This window comes from Anthonomus grandis, chromosome 15 (assembly GCF_022605725.1).
Source record: "Anthonomus grandis grandis chromosome 15, icAntGran1.3, whole genome shotgun sequence".
NCBI lineage: Eukaryota > Metazoa > Arthropoda > Insecta > Coleoptera > Curculionidae > Anthonomus > Anthonomus grandis.
In genome coordinates, this window is record NC_065560.1 from 5,574,789 (window position 1) to 5,590,227 (window position 15,439).

The window sequence follows — 15,439 nt, forward strand, 5'->3', positions numbered from 1 at the left end:
ATATGGTCCCGTTAGATTTGAAAGGACAAAACTAAATTAAACAGAAGCTTGTTTGCACTTTCAAATAAGAATTTAATTACTATCAATAAAATCGATTTTTTGGTGGCACGTCTTTCTAATGGATAAAAATGGCGCCTAATAAGCGCGTCCCAGCTAAAAATCATACCAGGCGCGTTCCATGCGCGTCTCGTTAAATGTATACGCGACTTAAAGAATGCATTTGCTACACGCTCGACTCGAAATTTCCTGTCCTCGCCTGTAAGCTCTTAGGTATGACATTTACAGTTATTGACAGTTGACAAGTCAGCTGATTAGTTGTCATTTGCGTTAAGAGTCAGCTGATTTTAGGTTATGTTTTCTTAAAAAACCTCCAACTGATTGTTTTGATTGCATTGCATGTTCATGTTGTTTTAAATAGATAATGATTTTTATTTTAGTCAGTCCTGGCGTAACTGCCGGCTAGTAATGTGACTGTCGAAAATGACTGAAAAAACGTTCCATGTAACTGACCTTTTCAAAGATTAGTTGTTTAATGCTTAATTTTGAATTAACTTCTATGTTACAGAAAGGATTTTTAAGAGACTTCTGCGTTGCTTTTTAGTTTTGGTTTAGGATCTTCCTGTTAGTGCCATTTGGATCCAAAAATTAACAGTTATGTAAGTATAACTTATTTTTTATAGTGAATAACTATGTCAAATAGAGGTTGAAATTTAGACCTTTTATAAAGTCAAAAAGCACTATAAAAAGCTACATAAAAATGGTGATAGAACTGATATTTGATCAGTATTGTTGTGTGTTTTCAGTGTGTAATTCCTAAGCTGTTTGAGAGGTTGTTTTCTGTACAATTTTTATGGCACTAAACCATGGCTTAGTGATCATCAGCATAGTTTTTCTCACATTAGATTTACGTTGAACTACCAGTATAATTTGATCTGTGCTTTTGAGTGGCCTTATTTATTTTCAATTAATTTAATATACCTTTAATAGATCTATCATAGAATAAATCCTATTACTAAGTACAAACAGCTCTGAATATAAACTTAAACCAAAGAGGAAGAAGATTTCTTATCATCACTAAAGGTATCAACAAGCATATTAGTTTGAATTTGATTATATAATCTACAAATATTATGAAGGGATGGCCCTACTTGCCGGTTGTTGTTAGCCACCGATAAATACAAAAAGGAACAGAATTTCTGGTGTTATATCTAGGGATAATAAAACATAATTTGGATGAATATTTAGAGTTATTTAAAGGGCCATTTATAGTTTTATATAAATATACCATGAAAGAAATCACCTTACAATTTATCGAAAGGTATCAATATAGTTCTACTGTAGAGAAAAGATGAGGACATGTAACATTCAAAAAGTCCTATTTCTTTAAAATAGATATAAAGTACCATTTTCTTCTGGACTGGATACCAAATGACATTTGCATATTCTAAGATACCTTTTACAGATAACAAATAAAGTTGCCTTATGCAATAAGTCCCTCATATTTTGAGATGATAAAGCTGTACATCTATTTATATGAAAGGGACATTTAGGCCTACTTGCCAAGCTCTGGCTCCTCCACACTTACTACTACTTTGTCATTTTTCCTCCTAAATACAGGATGTACTTTAGACTTCCATTTTCTAGGAAATGTATTCTAAAATGTTGCTAAACCCATAAATATAAATGGAGCTCTGTCCCGACTGTCCCCATAGTTTTCCAACTGCATATCTTTCAGCTCAATATTACTCGGCAAAGCAAAAGCATTACAAATCTCTTCTCCACCTTTATATTTTACACCATTTAGATACATCTTATTTGGAACCTTTTTTTATTTTTAGTAAGTCTAACCCTTTATTTTCTTGAATTTTATTCAAGATAGTTAATTTCTGCCTTCTAATAGTTAATATTTTTCTTAGTTTGTCTTTTATTTCTAGTTTATTATAATTGAACCATTAAAATGTATTGGATAATTTTTTAGACTTAGGTATGTGCATTTCAAAAATACTAAGGATTTTGTCATACAATTTATTTACTGCTTATTTATATCAGTATATATCTGTAGAAATGTTCAATCAGTTCCAAAAAGTGTGGGATGTTGTTTGTCTATTTGTAGAAAATTAAAATCGTTTCAAGTTAGATAACAGTGAGCTTTCATAATAACAACATCTTGAATACAATGATTGTAATTAGTAACACAATTGAATAGTTTTGCTTCATAAAAGCTTAGGAAATTAATAAATTTTTGAACAAATTTATCATTTTGTCTAGTGTTATAGTAGGTATCTTTTTCGATGAGTTTTAGATCCCCAATTATGAGAAAATTAGATTTAATAAGATAAGACTGATTTTCAAGGGAGTTGAATAAATTTTCATATGTCTGCAAAGAACTTGTTGGTGTGATATATAATCTAGATAAATAAACAGATTTAAATGATGCAAATTTTTTAATATTTACTCTATAGTTTGATATTGTGTATACAGGCTTCTTAAAGGCTTTTAATAGGGTTGGTCATCGACTATGGATAAATAATTATAATTAATAGTATTAAAGTATCTTCAGGTGTGCCTCTCTAGTCTCCCCTACTTTCTCTCCTCACTAGAACTTTGCATTTCTTTAACGAAAGTAGCTTGGACCAATTTTCTAGTGGTTTATGGGTATTCAGACTGAAGTAAATAAATAAACTTATATCCTTGATATTCCCACAGTTTTTATATTTATTTTGGTTAGCAGTATCAATGTTAGTAAAATACCTGACCCAAACAAAAATTAACAGAATAACTGATAGAATATCTATTCTATCAGTTTTTTTTTCTAGTGTATAAGCCTAGAATCTATCTTTCTGATATATATGTATGTGTCATGATATTCGCAAGGTTTTGAAGCCACACTTCTCAAACATCTTTAATTACTGTCCTTTTTATAGAGAGATAACATTCTAGTTGGATAGTTGCCTAGTTTCGAGTGTGTTTTTCTCTTTATAAAAGAGACCTAATTATAGAAGCATAACATTTAGTATACATATTTTCATTATAGAGCAAACAAGCGTTCAGGGTTTAAAATCCACATTTAGCGAATGGAAACTTTATTTTTGGCTTACTGCAACACCACTTTTGCTAATTAGATAAATAATAAACAAATTTTAATTAAATCTCTCAAGAAATAAATATAGTATGCACACAATAAAAAAATGCGGTGCTGGGATCATTGCTTCCTCTGATCTATATCAATGAAAGTAGTGATCCAGGTATTGATTTTATCCTGTTCATGATTCATACCATATTGAGGAAGAAAACTAGTACACTTGCTGTTCTGCAATTGTGTCTAGAGGATACACAGTTGAGGGCTGCATGAATTCTAGTAAATATCATTTTTTTGTAGTAAAATCATTTTAGAATATCGTATAGAATTCTTGTTCGAGGTCATGCCACCATTTCGAGCCGCAGTTTCTCCATTCAAAGTGAGCCAATAAAAAAATAAACTGTAGAGTACATTTCTCTAAACTGAACATATTGACTGTTCCTAGCCTATATATTTCATTCTGTCTTGCATGTTAAAAAACATTAATAACTATGGAACTTTTAAAGACATACATGTCAAACATTTGACTAGAAATAATAATCACATACATACTGCATTTTATAGAATTCATTGTAGTAAAATCAATTGCACTGTTCTCCAATAAATTGTCACTTCATATTAAAATGTTGCCTCTTAAAGCAGTACCTCCTGCCTAAAAGTTTTTTTTAGTATTAATGCATATTCAAACTATAATTTTACGTAAATTAATTGCTAATATTAATTATTTACTCCTATGATATTGACTTGTGTATACTCTGTTATGCAGTATTTACATCAAAAAACATCTTTGTCCTTGATAAATTACTTAATCATTAAATTGAATTATTGTAAGGTTAAAACACATTTACAATTTGCTCCTCATAATATTAACCAATACTCATATAAAAGCTTAAGAATAGTTGATATAGAAAAAAACATCCAATTAAAAATAGGTTTATTTTGCCAACTAAGTAACATTACTATCTAATATTCAATTGTGATATTATATATGAAATATGATATCTAATATTCAATTTGTTCCTGAGTTTAATGGATGTTTTTTGCTTAGTTATATAAAATTCTTTGACATTTATGTTTTAAGATTTTGCTGATAATAATATTTCCATTCAGAGCTTCTCTAGTAAATTTGCAGTAAAATATAAAAGGTATAGCGATTTTTTACACAAAAGCCTAACTACAGCTTTCAAGTAAATTTGGTCAAGTTGCAACTGCACATATTTCATTATAAAAGGCCAACGTTTATTTTTATATATTTGTAATAGTTGCTATAACTTTCTAGAAGCTTTACCACACGACACATCAGAATGTCGTACCCACTTGAAACAACACAATAATAGTTGCTTTTGGCCACTACATCTACAAAATGAAGATATTCAAAAAATGCCCGAATACAACAGACCACTGGATAATCATATCTCTGCTTGTCAGTGTGTTCGGATTTCTTAAGGAATTTAGGCCATCTGAACCTTTTATTTATGAATTTTTGACTGGAGGATGGAAAAATGTGACCCAAGACCAAGTTATGCAGGTATTATTACTAAAGCTCTTTGATTTCACATCATTTGTAGTGCTTATATTTAATTTTTCTAGGAGGTATATCCCGTTGGAACCTACAGCTATTTAGCCCTCTTGATAGTGGTTTTCTTGGCCACGGATATTTGCCGATATCGCGTTTTAATTGTACTTCTAGCGGCATCGGGAGTGGTAGTTTGGGGTCTCCTACTTTGGACCACTGACCTTTTTGAACTGCAAATAGGCCAGGTAAAAGACCATTACATCTTTTTATTTTATATTTATAACCTTGCACTAGTCCTTAAACCTGAAAGCTCGGAAATTTTGGAACTGCTCAGGCGAATCAATTTTACGGTTTAAATACCGAAAATAAGTTACTCATCGCCTTGGCACTGAATAGCGTAATTGTTATTTAGTAAAGTCATTTTGTTAAAAAGGCGTTTTTTTTATTTTATGTACATTAGCATGGTACACAAAAATTATATTACTGTAAGCTGCCGGTAATGCCGATAAATACATATTTGCGTTTTTCCTTGAAATAGACATTTAATATTACCTGATTTTGCACAATATTTTAATTAAAGTGCTTGTATAATAATAATTAGAGTATTACGACCATATAATTAATATGTCTATTTTTTTTTTAAGGAACCATTGGGATTTTATACAGTTTTATATATACTAGATACTTAGAGAGATGAATATTAAAATATGCTGATAATGCGAAAAAAGTTGCTTATTACATACACAATAGGGTCCTTGTATGCTATACATTTCTTACAATGCAATGCAAGGTCATGCAAAAAGTCATTCAAACCAATCCTATTTAATTTAACAATAGAAGTTTTTATTAGTTCCAATGTTTTCGTATTAAAAATAATTTAAAAAAGTTAAAAATAGTAGTGGCTAAATTAAGTTAAGCTATTAATGCCGCCTTAGTGAACGACAATATAATCCATGTTGCTTTTCATTCTCTAATATCGAAATTGAGTTGGATTACTTTTTATTGCTTAGATAAAGGTTTTTTTATCAAAATATTTTATTTGTTCATTGCTTATCATGAAACAGCTTTTATCCACCGTTAAGTTTAGTGTGAATTAATAGACTAAACTAGATACAAATAGATTAATATTTATCAAATATTTATTTGAGTTTTTTTATGATTTCATTGTTAATCAAAGAGAGATTCATTATTACAGGAATAACTTTATTCATATTAATAAAATCAAATTTTCAAAAAATCTCTCAAGCAACATCTGAGTTGGATGCAATGTATACAAATTGTGAGAAATCTCTAGACCGGGTGCTATTGGATTAATTACTTGCCATGGGACTATCACTTTCCTCTTTTAAAATCCTCTCTGCTAGAATAGGTTCTGATGGGAAAGACTGGCAAAGAATTTTCGCATAAATAAAAAAAATCCTTAGGTCCACCACAATTTACATATTTTATCAATCCGTCCCACAGCGAGCTTCCTGATTCCTCAGCACTGTTTTTTGCAGATGTTATTAAAACCATTTGGTATCCTCTAAACTATATTAATTTTATCCATATAGATCTCAAGAGTAAAATCAAAGATTTGAGAGTGATATGCAATTGTTGAACAAATGTTTTGGATTCATTATAAGAAACAATAAGAATTTTGAATTATTTAGGCCTAAAATCCCTTGGTAATACTGCATCTGAATTATGCAGTACAGATTTGGATACATTCAGCCCACAGTGTGTGGATCACTTTGAAAAATTTTAGACAAAAATAATGCATTTTTATAAAAGGTAAAAACACGAAATCTACAGCATCACAAATACATTTAATAAAATTACAAAGGTTACATGTTTCGCTCGACTAGAGCATCATCAGACCTAAACAATAATTAAAATTATGTAACCCGAAAAAAGGAAAATTCAACAAAAACTTACCATAACGGAGTCGAGGAGGTGATTAGCAAAAGCCAATCTGGTGACTGTGATATCGGTATTTTTAAATTTATTATATTGGGCCTTGTGTTCACTAATCCTTGTAGAAATCTTCCTACCAGACTGGCCGACGTACACTGCAGGGCACTCTTTAATTTAAATAATTTTAATTAATCCTAAAATTTCTTAACAACAATTTAAAATTTAATCTTCCTACTAGAACCGACCGATGTGTTGTGTGAAACAACAACAAAATATTAAGATCAATAAAAAAAAAATGAGGGACAACGAAATAGTTTTCACAAAAGCCGGTAAGGGATCATGCTTACTTGCCTTAAAAAGAGACGATTACATAAATAAAGTAATGGATTTTCTCAACACAGATGACTTTGAAAAGGTCGACAGAGATCCGACAGGTCCATTCTTTAAAAAATTAAAAAAAGTCTTAGACATGACCTTGGTAACCTTAGAATATTTTAATTCCACAAAACAAAAACTATATCCCATGAACCCTAAAACACCTCTATTATATGGGTTGCCAAAAGTCCACAAAACTAGCATGCCAATTAGACCTGTGGTTTCCTTTGTTGACTCCCCTTGTTACCAGTTATCATCTTGGCTTAATAACGTTTTTAGAAATGTCTCAAACTTTAAAGTGCCATATTCTGTAACAAATTCAGTAAATTTTGTCAAAAGCATTCAGGATGTTCACGTTCCAGATACAGCCCAGCTTATATCGCTAGACGTGAAAAACTTATTTCCAAGCATTCCACCCGCTGATTGTCTGGTCTTAGTCAAAGATCTTCTCAGGGGAAAACTTGATTCACTCTTGGTGGAAAATCTACTTTTGCTCCTTTCTACTGTGTTAGATCAAATTTTTTTCCAATTTAACAACCGTTTTTTCAAACAAAAAGAGGGACTAGCAATGGGCTCTTGTTTATCGCCATTTCTTAGTGAAGTATTTTTTAGTAACTTAGAAACAAAAATAATGAGCAGTAATTTTAAAAATAACATCATCTTTTATAAACGGTATGTGGATGATATATGTATGATTTGGAATGGAAGTAAGGTAGAGCTTACAAATTTCCATAATTATGTCAACTCTCTTCACTCTAAAATTGAGTTCACAACCGAACAGGAACAGAACAACACCTTACCATTCTTAGATTTATTACTTAAGAGGGAAAGAAATAAGATATCCTTTGAAATATTTCGTAAACAAGCAACAACAGATAATATTATACAATATAATTCAACATCACCTTCCTCACATAAATTTGCTGCGTTCCATTCTTTATTTTACAGACTTTTTAACATCCCACTTTCTCATGAAGCTTTTAAAAAAGAATTCCTTACCATTAAATAACTAGCAGTCAGTAACTTTTTCCCTCTTAAACCTATATATAAAATGTATTTTCAGTATGTGAACAAGTATAAATTATCATTTAATTTTATCAGACAACAAACAAACTATATCAAAACTTTTAGGTCGTTTACTTATTTTGGACCAATTTCGTCACAACTATCCCGCTTTTTTCTCCCTTTGGCATAACCCCAGCTTTTAAAACCAATAATACATTAAAAAGACATCTAATTAAAACTAAAGATAAACGACCCCCGCTATCTTCTCCGGGAGTTTATGAGATTAGGTGTAAAGAGTGCCCTGCAGTGTACGTCGGCCAGTCTGGTAGGAAGATTTCTACTAGGATTAGTGAACACAAGGTCCAATATAATAAATTTAAAAATACCGATATCACAGTGACCAGATCGGCTTTTGCTAATCACCTCCTCGACTCCAAACATAATTTTCCTGACAGCCAAAATATAAAAATACTTCATCAGTGCAACAAAAGTAAAAAACTAGACTTGTTGTAGACAATGGAAATTAGTAAAGCTTTTAAAAGCCCAGATCTGTCGTGTGTTAATGAAAGGGTTGATTTTGACGGCCACCTAGTTTTTAATAACCTAGTTCAATAAGTAGTAATAAAGTAGTTCTAGACTCTTAAATGATGGTTAGACTTCTAAAATGTATAAAGTGATTTGATTGTTTAGTTGAGTTCCTTGTACATAGATAGTACCACTTTATTGTAAGCTTTGTTTACTTATATGTCAGGTGTTTTGTGTATGTTATGGTAAGTTTTTGTTGAATTTTCCTTTTTTCGGGTTACATAATTTTAATTATTGTTTAGGTCTGATGATGCTCTAGTCGAGCGAAACATGTAACCTTTGTAATTTTACTAAATGTATTAGTGATGCTGTAGATTTCGTGTTTTTACCTTTTATAAAAGTGTATGACCAGCATCTTTGGGATAATGGATGAATTTTTCGAGTTAAAAATAATGCATGTTTATCATCTTTCAATTTATTAGTTATAAAGGATAAATAAATAGGATGTAATATTTATATATTATCTTTTAAAAGATATAAAAGTGAATTGAAAACTGTAATTTATTTGGAAATCTAGTCACCGCATTACCAAAAAAAAAATAGAATGCTACTGATATATAACCAAACATTTAAGCAGACTCACGTGTAGTATCTATTCGACCCCAAGATGAATCATCCTAGTTCATAAGGACTTTTATAGTGTTAGTGCAAGGTGTGTCATTTTCTAGATTATTTATATTTTGGCTTTGCATGTTTAATTGAAAAAGAAACTTTTTAAGCTTTTGATCGTGTTGGATTTATCCTTTTTTGTTAAATATTTTATTTGAGTACTAAATTCTATAATAGCATGAATCAATAATTTGAATTATTGATCTAAATTTCTCTAAATAAACATTTTTTGGCCACAACTCCTGTTAATCAAACTTAGTCTAGAATATTTAAATGCTTATTTTTAGGTGTTTTTTGGAGTTTTTGCAGCATGCGAAGTAGCCTATTTCACTTACATCTACGCAAAAGTAGACAAGGAATACATTCAGCAGGTGACTTCTCATACAAGAGCGGCTATTTTAGCAGGACGGGCTTTCTCGAGCATCCTGGGACAAGTGCTCATATCATTTAATGCTATGAACTTTTATGAACTGAACTATATTACATTTTCAGGTAAACAATATATTATTTAAGTCGAAAAATACATGTTACAAAATGTTGTTTTTTAGCTATGATAGCTGCCACTATATGGTCGCTATTTCTACCCCCTGTGAAGAAATCGATATATTTCCATAAAGACGTGTCGCAAAAAACATTCGCAGAAAAATCGCGGGCGGCTTTTAGTCTGATTTGGTACCATTTACGTGACGGATACTCGAACAAGTACTTGATTAAATGGTCCGTTTGGTGGGCTTTATCAACTACCGGATTTATCCAGGTTAGGGATATAGTTTATTATCAATATATACCATTTTACCATTTTTATACATTAAATCGGTATCTATCAACATTTGTATCTAATATAATGGTGCCTAATAATCATCGCGTGTCGGCTAATAGTGAGCTATACATCGTTAAAATACCAAATTTAAAATATTTATATTAACTAGTATTCGGAATGAAAAAGCCTGATCAATATTAGGCAATTTTGTCGACATGTAGCAATTTCAATTTACCGCAAGCACACGATAGTTAAATTTCAGGTGGTCAAAATAACAGTAAAAATGACACAAAACAAAAAGTACTTAGAGGGGATTCGGTTATTTTATTTAATTGGTTACGGTTATCTACAAACACCACAAAATGTAAAGTTGTACATATTGCTACTAATATATAAAAAATAAAATGTTTTAAAATAATTAACAAGTCAAATACAAAAAAATAATAAAGAACAGTTGTAGAAAAAGGGGTTTTAACATAGCTAGGAATCCCAAATGGCAATTATATTAGATCTTTAAGAGACTATTTTAGAATATCTATTTTGGTCTCTTCAAGACCTTTATTAGGAACAATTATCATTTGATTAAAAAGAGATAAATTATTATTAAGATTTACATTAGAGAATTTTTGATTATTTAGGAGTCTTAGATTAACTTTAGGTACATTCAATCGGATAAAATTGACTAGGTTACAGTCTTTATAATTTAAAGGTTATTTAATATATTATACAAAAATATCACAGACTGGGTTTTCATTCTTATTAGGAGAGTATTAAATGAAAAACTATCTAGCATATTTCTATAAGAAACCATGTATGGATAGCATTTCTTATTAATGATATAAAGATACCGCAGAATTTTTTTTGGACCTTTTCTAGTTGTTCTATCTGCAGAGATTGCAAATACATCCATATTTGAGAAGCATATTCAGTGTGGGATTAACTATTGTTATAGTGATTCTTTTAATACGCTAAACGCCTTTCAAAATTATACGCTAATTTTGAAAGGTGCGCAAGATTTGTAGTGGTAGATTTACCCTTTATTAACCCTTGCTGAAAGTTTGAAATTTTAGGCATTGAGAATTCAGTCAGTTCACTACAAAGTAAGGTTTTATAATACATTAATTAAGCTTAAGGGTCTATAATTTTTAATTTTATTTCCATTCTTAAAAACAGTTATATCTGCCATTTTTAGTTTTCTGAAATTGTCTATGTTTTATAGCTAAATTAAATTTATGTCTTATAGGAAGAACTAAACACTCTGCCAGGTCCTCGTATATATAAGTTGAAATGTTATCAGGTCAACTTGATTTTTTAGGTTTTATAATTACCATTTGCAATTGTTTAGTAAATCAGGAACCTCTAAAAACTAGCGCTAAAAGTATTGGTATTGTTTCAAAATCTTTGACAAGCTGTCATACTGCGAAAACTCAAGTTAGCAATTTCAAACTTGGCAGTTGTAGCTAGAATAAAAATACCTTAAAAATAAGCTTACTTGACTTCACTCCTATTTAAGATTTTGAGGGTGGTTGCATTGATGTTAAGGGCTTGAAAGTATTAAAAAAACCTGTTTAAAACCTAATTTTATTATAACGTGTTCTTTTAAAATAAATATATTTGTTTAATGAGTGTAAATGCTTATAAAAAACCTTATCCGCTAGCATACCAACTTTTTTTTATAACATTTTTGTGTCTAAATATTGAGTGATTTCACATAAGTTTTGTTGATTTGGTTGAGTGTATAAAGTACGCTCATCGATAAATTTAATTTTTCAGGTGCAAATCTACATGCAAACCCTTTGGCAGGACATCGTAAACGATCCGTCAGTGTCAATCTACAATGGCGCGGTAGAATCGATTTTGACGGTAATCGGTTTTCTGGGCGCTCTAGCGGCTGGAGCCCTAAAAGTCGACTGGAAAACTAGAGGAGAGCTGGCTCTAACCTGCTGCTCACTCATGCAGGGCTTCGCCATGTTAATATCCTCACAAACAAGTCACGTGATGGTCAGCTACGCTTGTTACATCGTGTTTGGGGCATTGTATCATTTAACGATCACGGTGGCCAGCAGCGAAATCGCCAAAGTTATCCAAGAGGACAGTTACGGTTTGATTTTCGGCATTAACACGTTCGTGGCGTTGCTCATTCAAGCGATACTGACGGTTTTAGTGGTTAGTGACGGGGTTGGGTTCGCGTTGCCCCCTAGGCAGCAATATTTTGTTTATGGGGTGTTTCACGTTGTCTTAGGGTTCATTTATATCGTGGTGGGTTTGACTAGTTGGCTTATTAGTAAGAGGGATTATAGGAGGGCGAGTTGCGTGCCCGACCCTCCCGCAAGGAGTGTTATTATTTATTAAGTATGTTTCAAGGCGGAACAAGGATGACATAAGTTTGGTTCGTTGACTTTTATGGTCAACTGTGGTTGCCAAAAAGGGCATCTCTTATAAAATAAGACTGCCTGAAAAGAAAGTGTTTCAAAATGGCATTTGATTTGCCATATTTTAAATACAGGGTCAAGTTTTGTTTGAATCAAGTGTTTGCAATAACTTAAAATGTTTTTGCTTATTGGCTTGTTTGAAATGTGTTATGCAAGGTGTGTTTAATGATTTATTGTGAATATTTAGGTAATAATTTTTTGCAGAGTCTAATGCATTGAATATTATAAATCTACAAATCTAATTCTGAGGGGCAGAACAGTTATTACTAACTTAGTATCAGCTATCCCATACGTAGGAAGAATAATTATACATATTGTACAATGATTATGGTGAGGATTTGCTTGGGAGAAGATTTGAGGACTTGATAATGCTACTCTTACCCGGTTTTTTGCATTCAATTTTCTTCTACCTTTTATTGTATCAGCTTTAGTAATAATTCACTTCTTCATTAAACTAGATCAAATAACCCAATTGGGATAAATAAAAATATAGAAAAAGTCTCTCCCTTCACTCTTAATTTACATTCAAGGATGTAGTAAGATTCTTAATTATATTATTTGCCCTACAAGCTCAATACTTACTAGGAGGTCCTGAAAATTTGATGCCAGCAAATCCTTCAGTAACACCAGTTCATCAACCTGAATAATATTTCTTGTTTGCTTACGTAATTATGCGAAGAATTCCTAGTAAATTAGGAGGAGTAATTGCTAATGCCGAATCCAACTTAGGCCCAGTTGAAGGATTCGGTCACCTAGGGTACTTTTTGGAGCATTAAATCAGGGTCGCCACATTCCTAATACTGTGGTTTTCTTCCTTATACACTGTGTGTCAGCCAAATGGAATAAATTAGCTAATAAATAGATGGGAGCGTGTTGGAAAAAACGCTCGAACACGTCGATTGGTTTTTATAGTTGCGCATTTTTTTTCATAAGATTTTTATACAGGGAGTATCAGATAACGGTGGTCAATACCAACTTGCTTAGTTTAATCATATCAAGCTGTATGTTAATTAATATTTAGATTCCTCAGATCATTTTAGACATATTTTGTATACAATATCCTATACCTATCTTTGACTGTTTCGAAAATTATTTCTTTGCCGAAAATTGTTACAACATATTTAAAAACTTATACACAATACAAATCTAAAGTAGTAGCGTTCATCAAGTGTCTATCACAAGAACCATGAGTATTATTCGATTTAGGCCCTAGATATTCGTTTCATACATGAACAAATCTGAATCTATTGTAAAAAACGCAAGAGCAACTTGTTATCGCCCCAAGGAAGGTTGATAATAGTTTTTAACACGTTTCAAGGCAAAAAATGATCTTTTAGTCTTTAGAAACAAACATTCTTAATGACCTAGGCTACTTTTACGGTAAATCCGTATGTCAAATCTTATTAATTTTACTAGACTTATCAGTATTATATTTACTATGTAGGGTCCTATTTGGTTAATTCCAGGCTGTGGTTAGCTGAATCTTTATTGTAGATTTTATAGTGTCAATTTCGAACTGTTATTTATCCAGTGTTAATCATGATTAATTAGCTTTATTTAGCTGTTTGTATCCATTGTATGAGATAAAGTTGGGATAAGCATAAGCAAATATCTCAGTTCAATGTTTACCCAGGTCCTTTTTACAAATGTTTTATCAGAATTTTTAGCTTTTGTTCTTCCTCGGTTATACCTTCGCACAAAAGTATATATTTTCCTTGTTTTTTATTTATTTTTATTTTGTAAATGTTAATTAGTTTTTAATTGAAACTATTGTAATAAATAAAAAGACGTACTACTGTTCTTGTGTACTTATTATTAAGAAATTTGAAAGACTTTGTTATTACTTATAGTAAGTACATCTGGAATCTGTATAAGGTCGCTTAACCAGTGAATGAACAGCACCCAATAAATGAACAGTGAGTTTAATTTCTTGAAAAATAAGAATATTCGATGGAAAAGCTCTATTATATCTTTCTAACACGTTGCGCACATTTCTTTATAGCGTTCGTTCACTAGCCTCCATTAGGCATTGGCAAAACAGTTTAAAACAAGCGACTGAAGTGTGACTGTGTCACCGCGTGACCATTTTGTGTCTCTATTTTATAATATTAAGGTAAGCACATGTTTTTTTCTAGGCTTCATAGCTATTATATTTTATGAAATAAGTATAAGAAATGCACTTTATAGGTTAATACACGCATAATTGTTTTCTATAAAATAAGTTTATACCTAATACTTTTCTATTATTGAATAATTCCTGCATGTTCAATTACTGGTTTAATTTTTTTTTAAATATAGTAAATGAACAGTGTGTTCATTTACTGGATTTTACTTAAAATAATTTTTTATGCGAATTTCAACCTTAAACGTATCTTACATAGAACTGAACTAACTTGAATAATAGCATTTATACCCAAATGCAGTCAAACCAGTAAATAAACGTTAATAGAAAACATTCATTTACTGGTGTTCATTTATTGGACGACAATTATTTTTCAGATGGCTCCAAGTTTTAAATACACGGAGGAAGCTTTGGATGCAGCAATTAGTGAAATTCAAGCTGCAACTATTTCAGTAAATAAAGCTTCTTCTAAATATGGCATACCAAAGTCCACTTTACATAACAAATTAACGGGAAAGGTGCCACATATTCGAAAAATGGGCCCCTCTACAGTCTTGAGCGCTCATGAGGAAAGTAGATTAGTTAAATGGATTTTGTCAAAAGCCAAATTGGGATTTCCGATGCATCCCAATGAGGTTAAGGACTCAAAGGAGTACAAAAAGTCCTTAAAAATTCTCAACGACCAAATAATTTTACTGATGATAGACCAGGAGATAAATGGTTAAAGCTTTTTCTTCAGAGGCACCCAAAAATTTCAAAAAGAAATATAGAGATTATTTCCAAAACTCGTGCTGCGGTTACTGAAGATGGTATAAGGCAATGGTTTTTAGAACTTATCCAGTACTTAACTGACAAAAATGTATTAGACATGATGTCTGATCCAGCCCGCATTTTCAATGCGGATGAAACCGGCATAAGAACGTGTATGAAATCAGGTTTAGTTCTAGGGCCCTCCAAAAAGTTTAAAAACCTTTACGAGATTGCAGGCGGAAACGAAAAAGAGTCAATTACAGTGCTGTGCAACTATGTCAGTCCCACCAATGATTGTTTTCCCATACAA

General features: G+C 31.4%; 1 protein-coding gene across 2 annotated transcripts; it reads left to right on the forward strand.

Moving 5' to 3' along the window:
* Positions 1-352: 352 nt before the first annotated feature.
* Positions 353-14,057, forward strand: LOC126745102 (thiamine transporter 1-like). 2 transcript variants are annotated; one of them, XM_050452811.1, is made up of 7 exons: positions 353-501; positions 566-656; positions 4,359-4,607; positions 4,670-4,840; positions 9,353-9,557; positions 9,614-9,822; positions 11,599-14,057. In XM_050452811.1, the coding sequence occupies exons 3-7, from the start codon at positions 4,443-4,445 to the stop codon at positions 12,175-12,177; spliced, it is 1,329 nt and encodes a 442-aa protein (XP_050308768.1). In that variant the 5' UTR covers positions 353-501; positions 566-656; positions 4,359-4,442; the 3' UTR covers positions 12,178-14,057. The 2 variants fall into 2 exon arrangements, with proteins under 2 accessions (XP_050308768.1, XP_050308769.1); XM_050452812.1 differs by having other exon boundaries at positions 4,362-4,607.
* Positions 14,058-15,439: the final 1,382 nt, after the last annotated feature.

Bases quoted from the DNA above. Each gene is read 5' to 3' on its own strand.
- LOC126745102 (XM_050452811.1), top strand. From the start codon at position 4,443: ATGAAGATATTCAAAAAATGCCCGAATACAACAGACCACTGGATAATC. The intron at 4,608-4,669 runs GTATTATTACTA...TAATTTTTCTAG, and splicing joins CCCAAGACCAAGTTATGCAG to GAGGTATATCCCGTTGGAAC. The intron at 9,558-9,613 runs GTAAACAATATA...GTTGTTTTTTAG, and splicing joins GAACTATATTACATTTTCAG to CTATGATAGCTGCCACTATA.